Source organism: Kogia breviceps, chromosome 13, assembly GCF_026419965.1.
Source record: "Kogia breviceps isolate mKogBre1 chromosome 13, mKogBre1 haplotype 1, whole genome shotgun sequence".
NCBI lineage: Eukaryota > Metazoa > Chordata > Mammalia > Artiodactyla > Physeteridae > Kogia > Kogia breviceps.
In genome coordinates this window covers 23,445,436-23,466,151 of record NC_081322.1, presented here as the reverse complement: position 1 = coordinate 23,466,151, position 20,716 = coordinate 23,445,436, and the positions used below count along the sequence as shown (strand labels likewise).

The 20,716-nt window shown below is 39.4% G+C and overlaps 1 protein-coding gene across 3 annotated transcripts in view; it reads left to right on the top strand.

Moving 5' to 3' along the window:
* RRAGD (Ras related GTP binding D) overlaps window positions 1–19,686 on the top strand; it is a 39,837-nt gene extending 20,151 nt beyond the window's left edge. For all 3 annotated transcript variants that reach the window (XM_067011465.1, XM_059083245.2, XM_067011464.1), the window contains exons 3-7: window positions 717–916; window positions 1,720–1,834; window positions 2,631–2,773; window positions 9,900–10,048; window positions 16,726–19,686. In XM_067011465.1, the coding sequence (XP_066867566.1) occupies window positions 717–916; window positions 1,720–1,834; window positions 2,631–2,773; window positions 9,900–10,048; window positions 16,726–16,877 (759 nt within the window). In that variant the 3' untranslated portion in view covers window positions 16,878–19,686. The remainder of the gene's footprint in view (window positions 1–716; window positions 917–1,719; window positions 1,835–2,630; window positions 2,774–9,899; window positions 10,049–16,725) is intronic.
* Window positions 19,687–20,716: the final 1,030 nt, after the last annotated feature.

The window sequence follows — 20,716 nt, the reverse complement described above, 5'->3', positions numbered from 1 at the left end:
CCACTGTACCCTCAAAGCAGCCATAGACAGTGTGTAAACAAATGAGTGTGACTGTGGTCCAATAAAACTTTACTTACAAACAGTAGGTGGGCCCAGTTTGGACCGAGGGCCATGGTTTGCTGACCTCTGCTCTAGATCGTTGGTTCTTAAAGTTTTTCCTCCTGGCTCCTTCCCCATCTTCCCAGGGATCCCTATGATGTTTTCATCCTACTTGTTCGTTACATTTCACCAAGAGACTCAGAATCCTGGAGGGACAGTATTCCAGGGAAGGTCCTGGATGGTGTGTGGTCATTTTCAATGCATAAAACTGCAGCTCTGACCTTTGTGACTGTCATCAAGCTAAATCATAACTATTTTTCTGGCCTTTCTTTTTCATTTCTTTGTTAACAAAACTTAAGTTTCCAGTCTCGAATTCTATGAAACAGCTTTTATTTGGGCATTTGCAAAATATTTTGGTGGGGGGGGTGTTATAAGATTAACAGTGTATGTGGAAGAGAAAAAATGGTACCTGTAAGGTGATGGATTGGTTCATTAGCTTGACTGGGGGGATCCTTTCACAATGGGTGCAGATGGGTACACAATGATACCAAAACATTACGCCGTCACCTTAATACATGCAACGTTTGTCAGTCATACCTCAGTAAAGCTGGGAGGGAAGACTGTATGTGGAAGGCAAGCAAAGCAGCCTCCCTGACAGGAGTGTGCTTTGTTCCCAGGACGATTACATGGAGGCCCTGGCCAGGCTCCACCTCACGGTGACCAGGGCCTACAAAGTGAACACCGACATCAACTTCGAGGTGTTTATTCACAAAGTGGATGGTCTGTCAGATGACCACAAAATTGAAACCCAGAGAGATATTCACCAGAGGGCAAATGATGACCTTGCAGATGCTGGATTAGAAAAAATTCACCTCAGGTGAGAAGAGAAACCCATCTGGGATCACTGGGGTCCAGAGCCATCAGGAGTGGTTTGGCACGGACAGTCATTTACCTGGGTGCCCTGTTGTGTGCTGTAGACATTGGGGTAGTATTTGGGAAAAGCAAGCTTTGCATGTGCCAGCTCTAATCTCTGGGAAAAGCAGTGGGGTTTAAAAAAAATTTTTTTGGACCAAAGGTTAAAGCTAAGGTTCTTTGCCCCTATGAAAAACACATAGGAGAAAACCCATGAACTGCATCCAGGAAGTTCATCGATGCTGAAGTTTATTGTTATAGATAGTATCCATAATCATAAGTAAAGGAGTACTCTGAAAATAATTCAAATAGAAATATTCACAGAGGAAAGCCATTTCTCTAATCTTTGTGGGGTAGTATGTATATGCATCATTCATTTTGCAAATTGGAAAAATGGAAAGATGAGATGCTTCAGTATCAAGAATATAACTGTTATTAACATGAGAGGTGTGTATAAAGATGATCTGGTGTGGATTCTCTTGCAGAATGTAAGGATGCTGATATAGGCATATACGGCTGCATTTTTAAGCCTCCTAGTCCAGCCAGTCAGCAGATCAGAATGGGTACAGTTCTTGCTTTGGGGAGTTGGGCAGGAACGTCTTGTTAAGACATGTTCATTTTTTCACTGAGATTGTTTTGAATTCTGAAGGGGGCTAGAATGTGTGTGTAGTAAATACAGAAGGCATGATTCTGGTATTATGACATAGCCTGAACAGTCTATTCCTCAGTCAAAGGTAAAAAGTGATGAAATATTGTTTCATCTTTCAGCTTTTATCTGACAAGCATATATGATCATTCAATATTTGAAGCTTTTAGCAAAGTGGTTCAGAAACTGATTCCACAACTCCCCACCCTGGAGAATTTGCTAAACATCTTTATCTCAGTAAGTAAATAATACTGTCCTGTTAGAGTCATTTGTGGAATTTAAGAATAACATTGCAAGAGTGAAAATGATCTTATTTCTACTTGCTCTTACAGCACTTCAAGTTCACTGAAATATTATTTTTGAAGATTGCACCTATGTACTGTTTTACGGCCTTTAAAATTTAACTCCCAAAACGATTCCTGTACTTCACTGGTATAATCGGAATGTTTATTCAAGTTGTAGGCAATCATTCAATGTTAATGGAATCCTACCAGAGGTTGGGAGCATAAAAGTTGGTTTTGGCTATAAGATATATACTGTTGAATTTTTAAAAATATGTTTAACACTGTGAATGATGTGCTGGCTGGCTGAGTCCTAAAAACTACCACCTCAAGTCAAACTTCACAAAATAGCATTAAGGCAGACCTTTGGTTGTATTCACATTGATTCTTACTGCACAAATTTGAGTTTGTTTGTCTAGATTTTTGAAATCTATTTTTAAATTTAAAGTTTTTAAAATTCTTTTTTGTACTTGGCCTTTTTCCTAACTGCAGGTACATTTCTAAGAATCAGGAAACACCACTTAATTTGTTTACCTAAAGTAAATAATTCGTGATAATTCCAGTTTTCATTTCTTGTGCAAGTCCATTATAAAGAAGTTTATGACAATGAGGTTTAAATTGTAATAAAATGGAACAACCTAAATTTTTGCTGGTTCATATTTGAGACTGAGGATGGCATATCATTTTATGTAACCAAGACGTGCTCTGCAATCAGCTGTCCCTTTAAGGCCGCATCTCCTTTTTTGCTTTAGAATTCTGGAATTGAAAAGGCGTTTCTCTTTGATGTGGTCAGTAAGATTTACATTGCAACTGATAGTACCCCCGTGGATATGCAAACCTATGAGCTCTGCTGTGACATGATCGATGTGGTTATTGACATTTCTTGTATTTATGGGTAAGTAGAACACTCTGAAAGGCTACAACTGAGCCATACCTTTCTTTCATAACCTTTGAGAATTTTGCATTTACTTATTTGATCTTAATACCTTTGTTGGAAATGACTGAGATCTATAAATACACCATTTCGTATGTAATAATAATAACAAAACATTATTGAGTAAATGCCTGGCATTATGTTAATAATTTCATTGCCCACATTATTATCATTGAATTCTCCACTATTCCTCGAGGCAGGAATTACTATCACCATCTTATAGATGGGGCACTGAGGTTCAGAGTGGTTAAGTTTCTAACCCCTGCTCACACTGTCAATAAGGGACAGAATTAGTATTGTATTTGAGCTCAAGTCTGATACCTTCTTCCTCTACTGAAAAATCTGTTATCATATAATGTATTTACTTGAGGGAGACCACTAGGATCCTTGGATTCTACATAAATATCTCATGTTTACCACAGTTCTATTATTTTCTTCATTACATGAAATAACTGCTGAGTTGTTTGTTTTTTCCAATATACTTTTGATTGTCTTCTATGGTGGACAGCAGAGAATTATTAAAGTAAGCAAACAACATTACCTGCTTATTATTATGATCTTATATTCTTAGACAACAGTACTTCTTGTACATTTAAAATAATATAAAGTAAACAGGCATGGGGAAAATGGATTCTGTTACCAAACATAGAAATAATTCCACATAATTGTGAATTTGCTGAATTCAGGGTGTTTTACAGAGTGAGTGGGTGTGACCTCGTATGTCTATCTTATTAAGGCATCGCGTTGCTGCCTTGCATTCATGTTGAATCTCACATCCTCACGCGCTCATTGATGAGATAAAGCTTTCCTTCGTCTTCCTCTTTACTCACTGGCTGTGACTCGCTTTACACAGCCTCCTCTGCCAGCTTCTGGGTGAGCCTCAGTCTTACCATTTCTCTCTTCCATTCAGTTTAGACTCTTTCTGTTAACTGTTATACACACATGAACACCCACAGTCCCTTCCCTTATGAAACAGGGAAAGTGATTCTTACCTCACAGTTCTGTAGTGAGGATGAAATATCATGAGGCTTCCCCTGGTGGACCCTGGATAAATGTAGCTGCCATTATAATTATTATTAATTATTGTTATTATTACTAAACACTGCCACCGGCTTTAGAAATAGACCTTATTTTCCATGATCGCTGCCCTGCAGTATTCTCTTGTTTTTAAACTCTAAGTGGATGACCTTGAATTAGTCATGGAAGCTGAAACTACCCTGATTACAGTCTAGATGGCTGTTGTAATCAAATACAATGAACAACACAATTAATCTGGCACATATTTAATGATATGCATAATCATTATTTTGCCATATGGTAATTAGACATAAGTGGTAAGTTGTTCATATAAATGATGTTAATCAGAGTTACTTTCATCCAGCTAAAACAAACATGGGGAAGGAGGGGTTGGGCGGAGGAGAGAGCAGGGCCTTGCTGGTAGATTGCTTTTCTGTTGCTGAGCACAGTGTTCCTGGGAGCCCGCCCAGTTCAGTAAGAACCAGTCTGGGTATGGGTCACAAATGGGGCATGAGTTCTGGGGTTTCTTGAGACTGTTTGGTGGAGCAGCCATGAGCCAGCCCATGTGGCCTGCAGGGGGTGGCCGGGGATGCATGCCACAGCCTGGGAAGCAGGCAGCCCTGTAATTGGAGACCCTAGAAGCAGGTGACCTGGTCTGCTCAAGAATCTCAGCTGGGATTCTAAACACGTATACACAGTTTCAGATAAGAGACAAGGTATAAGACATGCTCCTTTGCCTATAAAGAAAGGCTACTATAACTGATTACATCAGTGTCTTCAGAGGGCTCAATTTTGACCAGTAAGGCCATACTAATAATGATAATAGCAGTTAGCATTTATTGTGCATTTTATATGCTCTCAGCACTATGCTAGCACTATATATGTATTATTTCATTGCATTAGGGAACTTTGAGGTAATTACTGTTCACGTACAGATGAGGAAATTGAGGCTCAAAGAAGTTACTCAGTTTGCCCAAACTCACACGATAAATAAGAGAGCTGGGATTCAAACTCAAGTCATTTGTGTTTGCAGGCCACACCTTTTCTTAAATAGACTAATTTATTTATTTAACTTTTTATTTTGAAAAAATTTCAAATCTATAGAAAATGTGCAGGAATAGTACAGTCAACTCCTATGTACCCTTCACTGGGATTCATCAATTTTTATCAGTTTGCCATATTTGCTCTTTCTTTCTTTTTCTAATACAGTCGACCCTCCATGTGGGTTTCACATCCACAGATTCAACCAACCAGCGGATTGAAAATATTCAGAAAAAAAAAATACCAGAAAATGCCAAAAAGCAAAACTTGAATTGGCTGCATGCTGGCAACTATATACATAGCATTTACATTGTATTAAGCATTATAAGTAATCTAAGGGATAATTAAAAGTGTATGGGAGGGACTTAATTGATATTTATAGGACATTCCATCCAAGAACAACAGAATACACTTGCTTCTCAAGTGATTATGGAACATTCTCCAGGATAGATCATATCTTGGTCACAAATCAAGTCTTGGTAAATTTAAGAAAATTGAAATTGTATCAAGTATCTCTTCCAACCACAATGCTATGAGACTAGATATCAATTACAGGAAAAGATCTGTAAAAAATACAAACACATGGAGGCTAAACAATACACTACTTAATAACGAAGTGATCACTGAAGAAATCAAAGAGGAAAGCAAAAAATACCTAGAAAAAAATGACAATGAAAACACGATGACCCAAAACCTATGGGATGCAGCAAAAGCAGTTGTAAGAGGGAAGTTTATAGCAATACAATCCTACCTCAAGAAACACAGAACATCTCAAATAAACAACCTAACCTTACATGTAAAGCAATTAGAGAAAGAGAAAAAAAAAAAAAACCCCAAGGTCAGGAGAAGGAAAGCAATCAAAGATCAGATCAGAAATAAATGAAAAAGAAATGAAGGAAACAGTAGCAAAGATCAATAAAACTAAAAGCTGGTTATTTGAGAAGATAAACAAAATTGATAAACCATTAGCCAGACTCATCAGGAAAAAAAGGGAGAAGACTCAAATCAATAGAATTAGAAATGAAAAAGGAGAAGTAACAACTGACACTGCAGAAATACAGAGGATCATGAGAGATTACTACAAGCAACTATATGCCAATAAAATGGACAACCTGGAAGAAATAGACAAGTTCTTAGAAAAGCACAACCTTTCGAGACTGAACCAAGAAAAAATAGAAAATATGAACAGACCAATCACAAGCACTGAAATTAAGACTGTGATTAAAAATCTTCCAACAAACAAAAGCCCAGGACCAGATGGCTTCACCAGCAAAGTCTATCAAACATTTAGAGAAGAGCTAACACCTATCCTTCTCAAACTCTTCCAAAATATAGCAGAGGGAGGAACACTCCCAAACTCATTCTACGAGGCCACCATAACCCTGATACCAGAACCAGACAAAGATGTCACAAAGAAAGAAAACTACAGGCCAGTATCACTCATGAACATAGATGCAAAAATCCTCAACAAAATACTAGCAAACAGAATCCAACAGCACATTAAAAGGGTCACACACCATGATCAAGTGGGGTTTATCCCAGGAAAGCAAGGATTCTTCAATATATGCAAATCAATCAACGTGATACACCATATCAACAAACTGAAGGAGAAAAACCATATGATCATCTCAATAGATGCAGAAAAAAGCTTTCAACAAAATTCAACACCCATTTATGATAAAAACCCTCCAGAAAGTAGGCATAGAGGGAACTTACCGCAACATAATAAAGGCCATATATGACAAACCCACAGCCAACATTGTTCTCAATGGTGAAAAACTGAAACCATATCCTCTAAGATCAGGAACAAGACAAGGTTGCCCACTCTCACCACTCTTATTCAACATAGTTTTGGAAGTTTTAGCCACAGCAATCAGAGAAGAAAAAGAAATAAAAGGAATCCAAATAGGAGAAGAAGAAGTAAAGCTGTCACTGTTTGCAGATGACATGATACTATACATAGAGAATCCTAAAGATGCTACCAGAAAACTACTAGAGCTAATCAATGAATTTGGTAAAGTAGCAGGATACAAAATTAATGCACAGAAATCTCTTGCATTCCTATACACTAATGATGAAAAATCTGAAAGAGAAATTAAGGAAACACCCCCATTTACCATTGCAACAATAAGAATAAAATATCTAGGAATAAACCTACCTAAGGAGACAAAAGACCTGTATGCAGAAAACTATAAGACACTGATGAAAGAAATTAAAGATGATACAAATAGATGGAAAGATATACCATGTTCTTGGATTGGAAGAATCAACATTGTGAAAATGACTCTACTACCCAAAGCAATCTACAGATTCAATGCAATCCCTATCAAACTACCAATGGCATTTTTCACAGAACTAAAACAAGAAATATCACAATTTGTATGGAAACACAAAAGACCCCGAATAGTCAAAGCAATCTTGAGAAAGAAAAATGGAGCATGCTCCCAAACTTCAGACTATTCTACAAAGCTACAGTATTCAAGACAGTATGGTACTGGCACAAAAACAGAAATATAGATCAATGGAACAGGATAGAAAGCCCAGAGATAAACCCACACACATGTGGTCATTTTATTTTTGATAAAGGAGGCAAGAATATACAATGGAGAAAAGACAGCCTCTTCAATAAGTGGTGCTGGGGAAACTGGACAGCTACATGTAAAAGAATGAAATTAGGGGCTTTCCTGGTGGCGCAGTGGTTGAGAATCCACCTGCTAATGCAGGGGACACGGGTTCGTGCTCTGGTCTGGGAAGATCCCACATGCTGCAGAGCGGCTAGGCCCGTGAGCCATGGCCACTGAGCCTGGAGCCTGTGCTCCGCAATGGGAGAGGCCACAACAGTGAGAGGCCTACATACTGCAAAAAAAAAAAAAAAAGAATGAAATTAGAATGCTCCCTAACACCATACACAACAATAAACTCAAAATGGATTAAAGACCTAAATGTAAGACCAGACACTATAAAACTCTTAGAGGAAAACATAGAACACTCTATGACATAAATCACAGCAAGATCCTTTTTAACCCACCTCCTAGAGAAATGGAAATAAAAACAAGAATAAACAAATGGGACCTAATGAAACTTAAAAGCTTTTGCACAGCAAAAGAAACCATAAACAAGACCAAAAGACAACCCTCAGAATGGGAGAAAATATTTGCAAATGAAGCAACTGACAAAGGCTTAATCTCCAAAATTTACAAGCAGCTCATGCAGCTCAATATCAAAAAAACAAACAACCCAATCCAAAAATGGGCAGAAGACCTAAATAGACACTTCTCCAAAGAAGATATAGAGATTGCCAGCAAACACATGAAAGGATGCTCAACATCACTCATCATTAGAGAAATGCAAATCAAAATTACAATGAGGTATCACCTCACACCAGTCAGAATGGCCATCATCAGAAAATCTACAAACAATAAATGCTGGAGAGGGTGTGGAGAAAAGGGAACCCTCTAGCACTGTTGGTGGGAATGTAAATTGATACAGCCACTACGGGAGAACAGTATGGAGGTTCCTTAAAAAACTAAAGATAGAACTATCATACGACCCAGCAATCCCACTACTGGCCATATACTCTGAGAAAACCATAATTCAGAAAGAGTCAAGTATCACAATGTTCATTGCAGCTCTATTTACGGTAGCCAGGACATGGAAGCAACCTAAATGTGCATTGACAGATGAATGGATAAAGAAGACGTGGCACATATATACAATGGAATATTACTCAGCTATAAAAAGAAACGAAATTGAGTTATTTGTAGTGAGCTGGATGGACCTAGAGACTGTCATACAGAGTGAAGTAAGTCAGAAAGAGAAAAACAAATACTATATGCTAACACATATATATGGAATCTAAAAAAAAAAAGGTTCTGAAGAACCTAGGGGCAGGACAGGAATAAAGACGCTGACGTAGAGAATGGACTTGAGCACGTGGAGAGGGGAAAGGGTAGACTGGGACGAATTGAGAGAGTGGCATGGACATATATACACTACTAAATGTAAAATAGATAGCTAGTGGGAAGCAGCTGCATAGTATAAGGAGATCAGCTCTATCAGCTCCGTGCTTTGTGACCATGTAGAAGGGTGGGATAGGGAGGGTGGGAGGGAGATGCAAGAAGGAGGAGATATGGGGGTATATGTATATGTGTAGCTGATTCACTTTGTTATAAAGCAGAAACTAACACGCCATTGTAAAGCAATTATATTCCAATAAAGATGTTTAAAAAAAAGTATATGGGAGGATGTGTGTTGGTTATATGCAAATACTGTGTCATTTTATATAAGAGACTTGAGCATCTGCAGATTTTGCTATCTGCTGGGGGGAATCCTGGAACCAACCCCCCCACTGTACTGAGGGATGACTGAACGTGTTTGTTTTTGCTGATCTAATTGGAAGGAATTTGTAACATGATTCTATAGGAATCACGTCCTATAACAAGGATGTTTTCTTATAGGATCACAGTTTTAATTTTCAAATTAAATTTATTTAACATATCTGCATTACTCTATTATCTAATATAGAGTCCATTTTCAAATTTTACCTAAGGTCCCAATTCTATCTTTCACAGCAGTTTTTTGCTGGATCCAGGATCTAGCCCAGCATTTTGCTGCTATTTCTCTTCAGGCTGCTTTATTTTGGATCAGTCCTTCACCCCTTCTTGGTCTTTCATCAGGCTGTGCTTTGGACAGCCTGGTTATTCTGTCACAAGAGAAAACTGGAGGCCCTTGTGGGGCACGGAGGGGAGAAGAACTAACATCCATCCCTCACCTGTGTTCCTCAGGTGCCTGGAGAGTTGCCCAGCTGACACACCACACTCAGTGTGTCAGTAGGAAAGTGACTGTCATATGCTGTGTACATTCTTGTGATTGGGGATTTCTGAGATCTTTAGCTGAAAGGCACTGTAAGTGTAGACTCTCTGTCATTATGATTATCGTTCTATGTGTGAAAGCTGGTCTCCGTCGCTGGGTTACAAACTGAAGTTCTTTTTCAATGGTCAAATATGTTTTGGTTTCTGTCCCCATTTAGTCTCAAAGAAGATGGAGCAGGAACCCCTTATGACAAGGAATCAACAGCCATTATAAAACTGAATAATACAACAGTTCTTTATTTAAAAGAGGTGACCAAGTTCCTGGCTCTCGTTTGCTTTGTCAGAGAGGAAAGCTTTGAAAGAAAAGGTAAATTTTTGTGTGATTTAAATGAAGCATTTCTATTCAGACGTTGAATGCGGGTGGACAGCAGTGTCCCTTGGGAGGCTTCCAGACTTTAGTCGCAGGCCCCTTCGGCTCCTGCCCACATCATGGGGTTTTGGGATCCGTGAACCAGCCTGCCCTCTAGTGATGCAGCTGCCGTGAGGTGGTAGTGGAACCAGACCATCCTCCCAGGGAGGGGGCTGAGCTTTTCTGGGAGCAGAGCCAGCTAGGGCGTTGTTGCCCGGCTGTAGATCTCTTACCCTGGGGAGGGCCCCTAGCCTACAGGAGGTGCCAAGGCCTCCCTCTTGGTCCACACCTCTAGAAGGTATTAGGGACCTTGTGACCACTTGTCCTCCCCGTGTAAAGGATGAAACTCATACAACATTAAAGCTAGATGTTATTTAACTTCTGTTCAGCTCTTGTCCATTCTTTAGTCTTAAAACACAGGGACAGCATTGTGATTTCAAAACAGGGAGATATGAATATATTTAATAACATCACCAAATATCTTTTTAGGACCAAATTTAGTTTTATTTTGAAACAAAAGCAATTAACCCTCATAAAGGTACTCATATTCCCCCACCCTGCCCCGCACCACTATGTAAACTGGGAAATATCAGTTTACTGATGTAGCTAGGGATTTTTGCTAGTAATTAGGGGATGATTTACCCTAAATTCCCACCAAAGTGGCAATAGTAACATTTTCTGAAATAGCCTTTCTTCTTCTTATATGCAATACATGTTCATTATAAAAATACTTTGAAAACTTAGGAAAGTATAAAAAAGTCAGTTTCACCATCTAGAGCCAAACTCCATGTTAAATTTCTGGAATTTTTTTTCTCCTTTTCTCCCTCCCTCCCTTCCTTCATCCCTTCTTTCCTTCCTTTCTTCCAACAAAAGTGGCGCCATATTGCCTATATAATTTTCTATCCTGTTTTCACTTATTTATATCATGAAAATCTTCTTAATTCATTGAGCCTGAAAACATGATTTAGATTTTTATTACTTCTTTTTGTTACAGAGAAATAGATTCATTTAGAAAATTTAGATATAATAAATAAGCAAAAAAATAATTACTGATAAGCCTCTCACTCACATAATCACTCTTGATATTTTCTGTATAACTTTCCAGTTTTTTCATAGATATCTCTATATATGGGATTATATAATAAATACTACTTTATAACCTTCACTTAAATTATTACAGACATCTTTCCAATTCATTAAATCCTTTTTTAACTACATCATTTTAATGATTAGTTTCTTCTATTGTTAGAAATGTGTGTTGTTTCTAGATTTTGATGTTATAAATAATGCATAATGACCTTCTTTCCACTAAATATTTGTGTACATCTTTGGTTATTTCCTCAGGAAAGACTTCAACAAATGGAATTACTTAGATCAATACATTTTGGTAGCTTCTAATGCGTATTACCAAAATGTCCTTCAGAAAGTTTTTATAGGTTTATGCTACTAAGAGGATATGAGTGTGTTCATTTTGCTTCATTCTCATTAATATTGAGTATTAGCATTAAAATTGATAATTGAAAACAAATTTACATTTTTTCTGCTTCTTAGTGAAGTTGTGTATTTTTTCCTGTATTTACTATTACCAGCCAAATTGCCTGTTATGTCCTTGGCCCTCAAAACTTTTAATTAAATGATGGTAATCTTTTACTTTTTATTTTCATCTTGCTGAAACTAAAAACAGATTATATAATGGATCCATGGAATTTTGAAGATAGACAGGACTATCCTGTGTTTCACTCTCTCAGTTACTGATGATTTTACCCAGACCCAGGAAAGAGGAGTGACTTTCTCCTGTGGTCATACCACCAGTGTATGGGAGTCTGGGCTAAAGATTTCTAGGCTTCTCCCTGTATGGAATCAGTTCTGTGTATTGTGTTTTAAACCATTATACATACATTCCCTTAGTTAAAGATATTTCCAGAATTTATATTTGGTGATTAATATTCTATGTTGATTTTGGAAACTAAGGAAAGTAAAAGTAATGTAAATAGTACAACTATAGACCCCAAACCATCTAGGGTGATGGCAGCTCCTAAAATTTTGGGTACAATAACATCAACCTTGAGAGCTTGTTTATTTTGAACTGATTTTAGATTTAACAGAAAAGTTGCAAAAATAGTACGTAGTTTATATACACTCCTCATCCAGCTTCCCGAAATGTTAACATGTTACGTACTGTAGTACAGTTATCAAAGCTAGGGAATTAACATCAGTATAATACTATCAATATTAATAAAACTTACAGACCTTATTCAAATTTCACCAGTTTTTCCCCAAATACCTTTTTTTCTGTTCCAGGATCCCAAATTGATTTAGTTATTATTTCTCCTTGTCTCCTCCAATCTGTGATGGTCTTTCATGACCCTGACACTTTTGAAGAGTACTCAGCAATTATTATTATTATTATTTTTTTTTTTTTTGCGGTATGCGGGCCTCTCACTGTTGTGGCCTCTCCCGTTGCGGAGCACAGGCTCCGGACGCACAGGCTCAGCGGCCATGGCTCACGGGCTTAGTTGCTCCGCGGCATGTGGGATCTTCCCGGACCAGGGCACGAACCCGTGTCTCCTGCATCGGCAGGCGGATTCTCAACCACTGCGCCACCAGGGAAGCCCTCAGCAATTATTTTGTACAACGTTCCTCAAATTGGGTTTGTCTGATATTTTCACACATTTGAAATGAGATTATGCAATTTGGCCAGAATACCACACAGAAATGATATTGTGTCCTTAGTGTATCATATGTTTATGATGTTGGTTTGGCTTATTACTGGTGATGCTGACCTTGATTTAGTTAAGATAGGGTCTACCAGGTCTTTCCCCTGGAAAGTTCCTACTTTTCACTTTGTAGTTAATAAATACTTTCAAACTATACAATTCCTCTTTCTCCTCACACTTTTTTTTTTTTTAAGAGATGTAATTCAGGGAGTCGTTTTACTTTTTTTTTTTTTTAATTAATTTATTTATTTTTGGCTGCGTTGGGTCTTTGTTTCTATGCAAGGGCTTTCTCCAGTTCCGGCAAGCAGGGGCCACTCTTCATCGTGGTGCGCAGGCCTCTCACTGTCGTGGCCTCTCTTGTTGCAGAGCACAGGCTCCAGATGCACAGGCTCAGTAGTTGTGGCTCACGGGCCCAGTCGCCCCGTGGCATGTGGGATCCTCCCAGACCAGGTCTCGAACCCGTGTCCCCTTCATTGGCAGGCAGATTCCCAACCACTGCGCCACCAGGGAAGCCCTCTCCTCACACTTTTGCCCACTAATTTTAATGTCCATCTGTGGTTGTGTGAGTTAATTTAGGCAGGAATTTCTCATGTGGAGAAATAGGTTAAACCACCTAGGGAGGATCATCTCTGAAGATAGGCAGATTTTGTAAAATTTATTAAACTAATTAGAAACCTGAGTATTTGTTTTAATGTGATAAGAGAGATAAATAGGCAGACAGGGTTTAACCCCATGATGTTAAACTCGTTTGCTTTTTAGAGTGACTAACCAATCTCCATTTGCCTGGGACAGAGGTGAGGGTTCCTGAAACAGGGACCTTCAGGGCTGCAACTGGGAAAGTCCCAGCCAAATGCATTAAGTTGATCACCTTAGCTTTAGAAAGAGCTTGATGCTTTACATATGCATGGAGTGGTTCGATTTGTTTTTGCTGCTTTAATCTCAAGTGTTGAGTCCTACTGGTGCTGTTAATCAGCACTTGTTGGTTGACTTGTCCTGATGTTGGTCTCTGTCTGTGTTTTCATGGATGATTTCTGACTGCTTTGGCAGAAAGGGGAGGATAGAAGGCGGAAGTGGGGTTCTTGGTCTTAGCTGCACATGGTAGGCACCTTGGGAAGGGAGGTGGTTAAAAAATATGGCCATCGAGGCCTGCCACAGAACAATTAGAACAGAATTCCTGGGAGGGGAACCTGGGGTTTGTTAATTTTTAAAAAGTTCTCTGGATGCTTTTAATGTGCAGCTATGATTGAGAATCAGTGAACCAAGAGAAGGATGTAGGTGTAGGACCATCCCATAACTGCGTATGGTGCTGAAGATAGTGCTTGTTCTGCATGTCTCTGTTCCTGTATTTTCTTTTTTAAAATAAATCTATTTATTTGTTTATTTATTTTGGGCTGTGTTGGGTCTTCGTTGCCACACGTGGGCTTTTCTCTAGTTGTGGCGAGCGGGGGCTACTCTTCATTGCGGTGCGTGGGCTTCTCATTGCGGTGGCTTCTCTTGCTGCAGAGCATGGGCTCTAGGCACATGGGCTTCAGTAGTTGTGGCACGTGGGCTCAGTAGTTGTGGCTCACAGGCTTAGTTGCTCCACGGCATGTGGGTTCTTCCCGGACCAGGGCTTGAACCCGTGTCTCCTGCATTGGCAGGCGGATTCTTAAGCACTGTGTTTCCAGGGAAGCCCTGTTCCTGTATTTTCAACTGCGTTTTATGAAAGAGTTGAAATAAACAGCAAACTCTTTGTAGGCACTTCCTTTAAAAACATCAGTTGTGAATTTTCACTTTTAAAGCTCCAAATGCAGCAAAATTACTGTTACATTTTATTTATTTTTATTTTTTAATACATTTATTTATTTAATTTATTTTTGGCTGTGTTGGGTCTTTGTTGTGGTGCACGGGCTTCTCATTGCAGTGGCTTCTCTTGTTGCAGAGCATGGGCTCTGGGTGCACGGGCTTCAGTAGTTGTGGCACACGGGCTCTAGAGTGCAGGCTCAGCGGCCATGGCTCACGGGCCCAGCCACTCCGCGGCATGTGGGATCTTCCCGGACCGGGGCACGAACCCATGTCCCCTGCATCGGCAGGCAGATTCCCAACCACTGGGCCACCAGGGAAGCCCCTACTGTTACATTTTAAATGTGCACCACGAATAAATTGAGATTTGTCAGGAATCATCAGTAGGCTGGATCTGAAATTTCCCAAGTTGAATTCTAATTGAGCCAAAGTCCTCTAGCTAAGCTTTCTGCCTAAGGCAGTTGGTTACACATGTAGGCAGAGAATTTTGAGGTGGTTCTCACATCTCTTATCCAAACTCCCACTAAATAAAGTCATTTGTATGCTCCATGTTTCTTTCTTTTTTTGAAGTTCATGCTTTGTTTGGAAGATGGTTCCAAGAAATAAAAGTGAGGAAGTGGGGAAATAGACAAGGGAGGTAGAAAAGCCATCCACAGTGGGAGCTGTATGCTGGAGGAATCTCAGAGACGCTGTGTGCAAAAAATTCGGAATCACCCCCATTGGGCACGCAAGACTTCCACATTTGTCCACCAACTCCCATGTCCCATTGTGTGAGGCATACCCTCAGAAACGTTTATTTCCATAGCCCTGGTACCTGTCTGTGTGCCAAAGAAAGCTTCAGGCAGAGAAGAGATGCCTATAACTGGGCTTGCTTATTTCTTATTACTTTCTCCCTCTTACCTCACTGGTCTTTCCTTGAGGAAATTGTCTCCCAGTTTTATTGCACTGTGGGCACTATCACTGCAGAAGCAGCAGAGGACGCCACTCAGAGAGTTTCCTGCTCCTGGAAACTGAGATGGTGTTTCTTCCAGCATACTTGTGGTTGGTTACATGACTGCTTTGAAGCATTGCTCTTCTTGTCTGGAAAACAATTCTTTTTTTTGGGGGGGGGTACTCTGGAAGCATACCTGAGTGGATGGAAATAATTTGGGGACTAGTTATTTTAATACATGTAAAGGTAGTAAATGGAACCCACTGCCTTATCCTAATCGGTATAAATGTAACGCTGCTTTCAACACTTTACAAGTTAGTGGTGATGGTGAGAAATGTGCTCAAGACTTAGATTATATTTTATTCTATTTTGTATCAATTCTACAAAACTCTATTAATTTCTGAAAATACAAGAAGATTCTCTGCTACAATTCTCCATTTAAAATTTACCTAATATTGAAAAACTGAGAGTGTCATTGGTTGTTGAGTTCCTGAGCTCAGAGTTCACCTGAGGTGATGGTAACCACTTTAATCAGGTACTTTGTTTTTCCCAGGGCTTATGACAACGGCTCTGTGACCTTGAGATCTCAGCTACACTCCAAGTCAGGGTCTGCCTCCACTCAGAGTCAATTTAATAATACCTTTTGGGGAAAAAATACTAATAAGTATTTCACTGAAGATATATCTTAATTGTTCTGACAATCTTTAATTCTGAAAGATCGGTACGCGGGCCTCTCACTGTTGTGGCCTCTCCCGTTGCGGAGCAGAGGCTCCCGACGCGCAGGCTCAGCGGCCACGGCTCACGGGCCCAGCCGCTCCGTGGCATGTGGGAATCTTCGCGGACCGGGGCACGAACCTGTGTCCCCTGCATTGACAGGCGGACTCTCAACCACTGCGCCACCAGGGAATCCGTGAAAGAATTTTTTAAAAGGCAGTTCAATTGGTTCTTCAGACTTTTTGGGTCATAGACACCTTTGAAAATGTGGTATATACTCTGGAACCTTTCCTTAGTAAAAAATATATATATTCACAAGATTTTGCCTGCAATTCCTGAAGCCCAGCTGCATACCTCCTAGAGAAATCTATAGATCTTATGTTAAGCCTGCTCCTCTACCGCCCCCTACTGGCTTATCTTCGCCATAGCGGCCATGAAAAGAGATTATTTCTAGGCGGCACCTCTATAAATATTTTTGTTTTCTTCTCCAGGGCTGATTGACTATAATTTTCATTGCTTCCGGAAGGCCATCCATGAAGTTTTTGAGGTGAGAATGAAAGTGGTGAAATCACGAAAGGTTCAGAATAGGCTGCAGAAGAAAAAAGGAGCCACCCCAAACGGGACGCCTAGGGTGCTGCTGTAGGTGAGGTTTCAGGAATATCTTTTGAAATCAGACCTTTCAATGAGGCTGCTGCTCTGTGTTGCACTAAAGGAAGAGGAAGAAGGAGATTGGGACACATGACATATATTTGTTGTAAAAAAAAAAAATTCCTGCCACTCTCTTGATCTTCTCTTTTTTTAAATAAAGTAAGCACTTTGAAGCAAAAACGTATATTAACAATGAAGTGAAATCTACTGTAACTTCATTACACAAATGTAAACTTTTATGGTCTGTAGTCAGAAAAAATCCTGTGTGAGAACTGCCAGGAACTGTACATATTTTGCACTTTTTCATGTTTTTTTTTTTCCCTCATTGAATTCAACTTTGATAAAACAACTTTTCTAGGCTCTTTTCTGTCCTTGGTATCTAGGACATGCATACCGAGTCCATATCTATAGGGCAGTCAGAAAGTAATCAAAAAGTGATGCATTGGCAATGACTTTTTATAAATTTGGGAATCTTTGCTACCAATTGTTGAGAAAAAACATTTTTCAGTGGAGGAACAGATTGGGGCAGCAAGCTCCAGGAGCAATAAGAACTGTCCCCTGTTTATAACTGACATAAATAGAAGTTTTATAGAATAATATTAGCACCAAACTTATCTAAAAATTTCTATAGCCGTGACAGTGCTTCCCTAGTCGACCCTTTTTACAAAACTCTTTACCTCAACACACATCTCTATAATCATTTTATACAGAGAGGTTATTTCTTTTTGCTGCATTACTGTTCTTTAGAACCTTTGGGACCAGGTTCCAAAATGGTGCCGATCAATGGAGAGAAATCAGAATGTCGCTAAATTGCAGGGTTTCTGGAGGCTTTTCTGTACCTGCCACTCAGGCTAAAGTAATAACATCAGAGGCCACATGGTTTCCCAAATGTAGGTGATTGGCAACTGCAGATTTTAAAATACGTCCTATACAATGTTTGGCCCCTGTGGAATGAGCCTCTTACCGTGCAACATTGCAAATGTTTATTTAGGACCATTTTGTTGTTGTTGTTGTTGTTTTGGGGGGTTTTTTGCATTGCTCCACGACCACAGGCAATATCTCAGTTCTCTGCCACAGAGCTGAATCCTGATGGGCACATTTGTCACCTCTGAATCTCCCTCTCACCTGTGACAGTGTGCCTTGTGGACTCTGCCTGTTCCCACCTTATGATTGAACTAGAGCTCGGCTCTCCAGCAGCGTGTTCTGCATGGCTAAATAGCCATCCTGAAAACCTCTACAGGTCAGTGGAAAAGGATGGCCAGAGGAGGCATTACAGTTAGCTTTGTGTCTGTTTCTATGAAATTCTTCCACTTACGTTTACTTTAGGCCAACAGCAAGTTAATAGATTCTAAATCTATCCCCATCCCAAACCATTCCAAGTAGGTTATTCTAGATCCATCCCAAGGGTCAGTGCCCTAAGTAAAGCATGTTGGCAGGTATTAGAAAATGTACATATATATATGTTTTTAGCAGAGCCTCATAGGGATAACAATGCTGATCCTAGCAAAACTGGATCAGGTTCCTAAAGCAACTTGTTCTTGAAGCTATCCCACTACTATCTGCAGCTTCTTTCCATCCTCTCCCCTTCCATCCTTTTCCTAAGTCCTATTCCTTTGAGGCTGGTAACTGTAATTTAAGATAGCAGCTGATTGGGATTTAAGGTTTGAGCCCTCCCAAGGGTCTGTGCATTTTGGAAGGAAATTTCTAAAAATCATGAAGGTGCCCTAACTCCCTTCCTCATGATTCCTACTCAGAAACACAGGTGGGTAGGAAGCCAGGGTTCCAGGGAAGTCTTTTTCCTAATTTCCAGACCTATAACCTGTTAGACCTTTGCCAACATGGTACATGGAAGTTATTCTTATAAATCTATTCTTTAATATTTTTTACACAATGTTTCTTTTTGGATAAGCAAATAAAGAATCACTTTTCTAAAGTGACTTTATCCTCAAGATAGAGACATTTACCTATCTGGTAAATCACACATTACTTAGGTATATATGTTATTATAACCAGGTAGAGCTTCCATTTTTAAGCTGGGTATATGATGGGTTTTTGTTAAAATGTGCCTTAAAAGCCTATTACTTCAAGAGCAAATGATTCTTTGGGGGAAAGGCAAAGTTAATGCTATGACATCAGACCCAAGTTCATGGTAGTAAGTGCACTCTTTGATTAATGACACACTGATATATAGACTACTGCCTCAAAGCCGTAAGCATGGCAATGACCTCTTAGTTAAAGAGAAATGTAGGAGTTACATCTAAGCATTCAGTTTCTGAAGACAGTGCTATTGGAATTACAAAATCTCTTCAATTCCTTTTTCATTTTATATTTGATATGGGACTTAGCTTACTTGTGTGTGGCCACCTTAGGTCTCAAATGTAATGCTATAAATATGTATAAATATACAAAATAATGTATAAATACAAAGCCCAAATACATGGCTACACCGACTGCTCTGGAACATTTTTGCTCATTTTCAAAGGTTGAGAACTTGACCTACAGGTTTCCAGGGCAATTAGAACTTCTATGTGGGGATGAGACGCTTCTTGTGAAATACCATCTTTGGTTATTTTCAGTGATGTAGATTAGTGTGTATGGCCAGGGTAGTGTGTTTCTGAAGGAATATAAATCAAAAACTGGTTGACATTCACAGACAGTAATATTTTGTGAACATGATATATTTGGGGCCCTTAAATGTAAAAATGCCTAAAAACACAGCAATATTGTGATATATGGGTTATATGAAACATACTCGAGAAAAACAGCTGAATTGTCTTGATTATTAAAGTATGGTATGCATTCAACTTATGCGGACTGGATGTAATTTGTAATCAAGTATAGTATTTAGTATTACGTTTTACTTTAAGCAGTACATCATTTATAATCATTGTTAAAGCATTCCTTTCAAGAACGTAAGCTGCCCATTTAAAAGCGTGTGTCATACGCTCATGATTTGGCAACACTCTATTTTATTTCAGGTATATTTGTAACTAATCTTTTTGGGAGTGGAATGGTCTCTTTGGTGAAAAAAAAGCGTGGTCTTTCATGGTTGTGAGGTTATTTACTGTATACATGCGTATCACTGCTGGGTTCCTTTAGATAAATGTGTTTGTCCTAATTAACCAGCTGTCGCTTTATGAAAATGAGGATAAATTGATCTATTTAAGTTGGATTTACATTTTTATTTATTTTTTTAAACACTCGTATCTCTCCATATTTTTGATGGCGACATGCCTGTTTTGGCTGTAGAACTTATTTCAGTAAACTTCAGATATTCTTGCTGCTCTGGCCCTAATCCCTAGCCATCTGAAAATTATTTTCCTAACAGTCCACTTTTTGATTCTTACTTGCTTAGTAAGATTCTACCGTATAATGACTTTTACAGATCCCCTCAGAGTTCTCAGAGAGGGCTAGCATTAGATGTTATATATGAAATCCTGTTTCTGATGGGAAAATCTGAACTGAAATAATTATTTCCAGACCTCCCTGGTGGTGCAGTGGTTAAAACCCTCCTGCCAATGCAGGGGACACGGGTTCAATCCCTGGTCCGGGAACATCCCACATGCCACGGAGCAACTAAGCCCGCGCATCGTAAGTGCTGAGCCTGTGCTCTAGAACCCGCGAGCCACAACTACTGAGTCTGCGTGCTGCAGCTACTGAAGCCTGCACGCCTAGAGCCCGTGCTCCGCAACAAGAGGAGCCACTGCAATGAGAAGCCCACGCACCGCAACGAAGACTAGCTCCCGCTCGCCACAACTAGAAAAAGCCCACGCAGCAATGAAGACCCAGTGTAACAACAACAACAAAAAAATTATTTCCAAGTTTGGTTTTTTT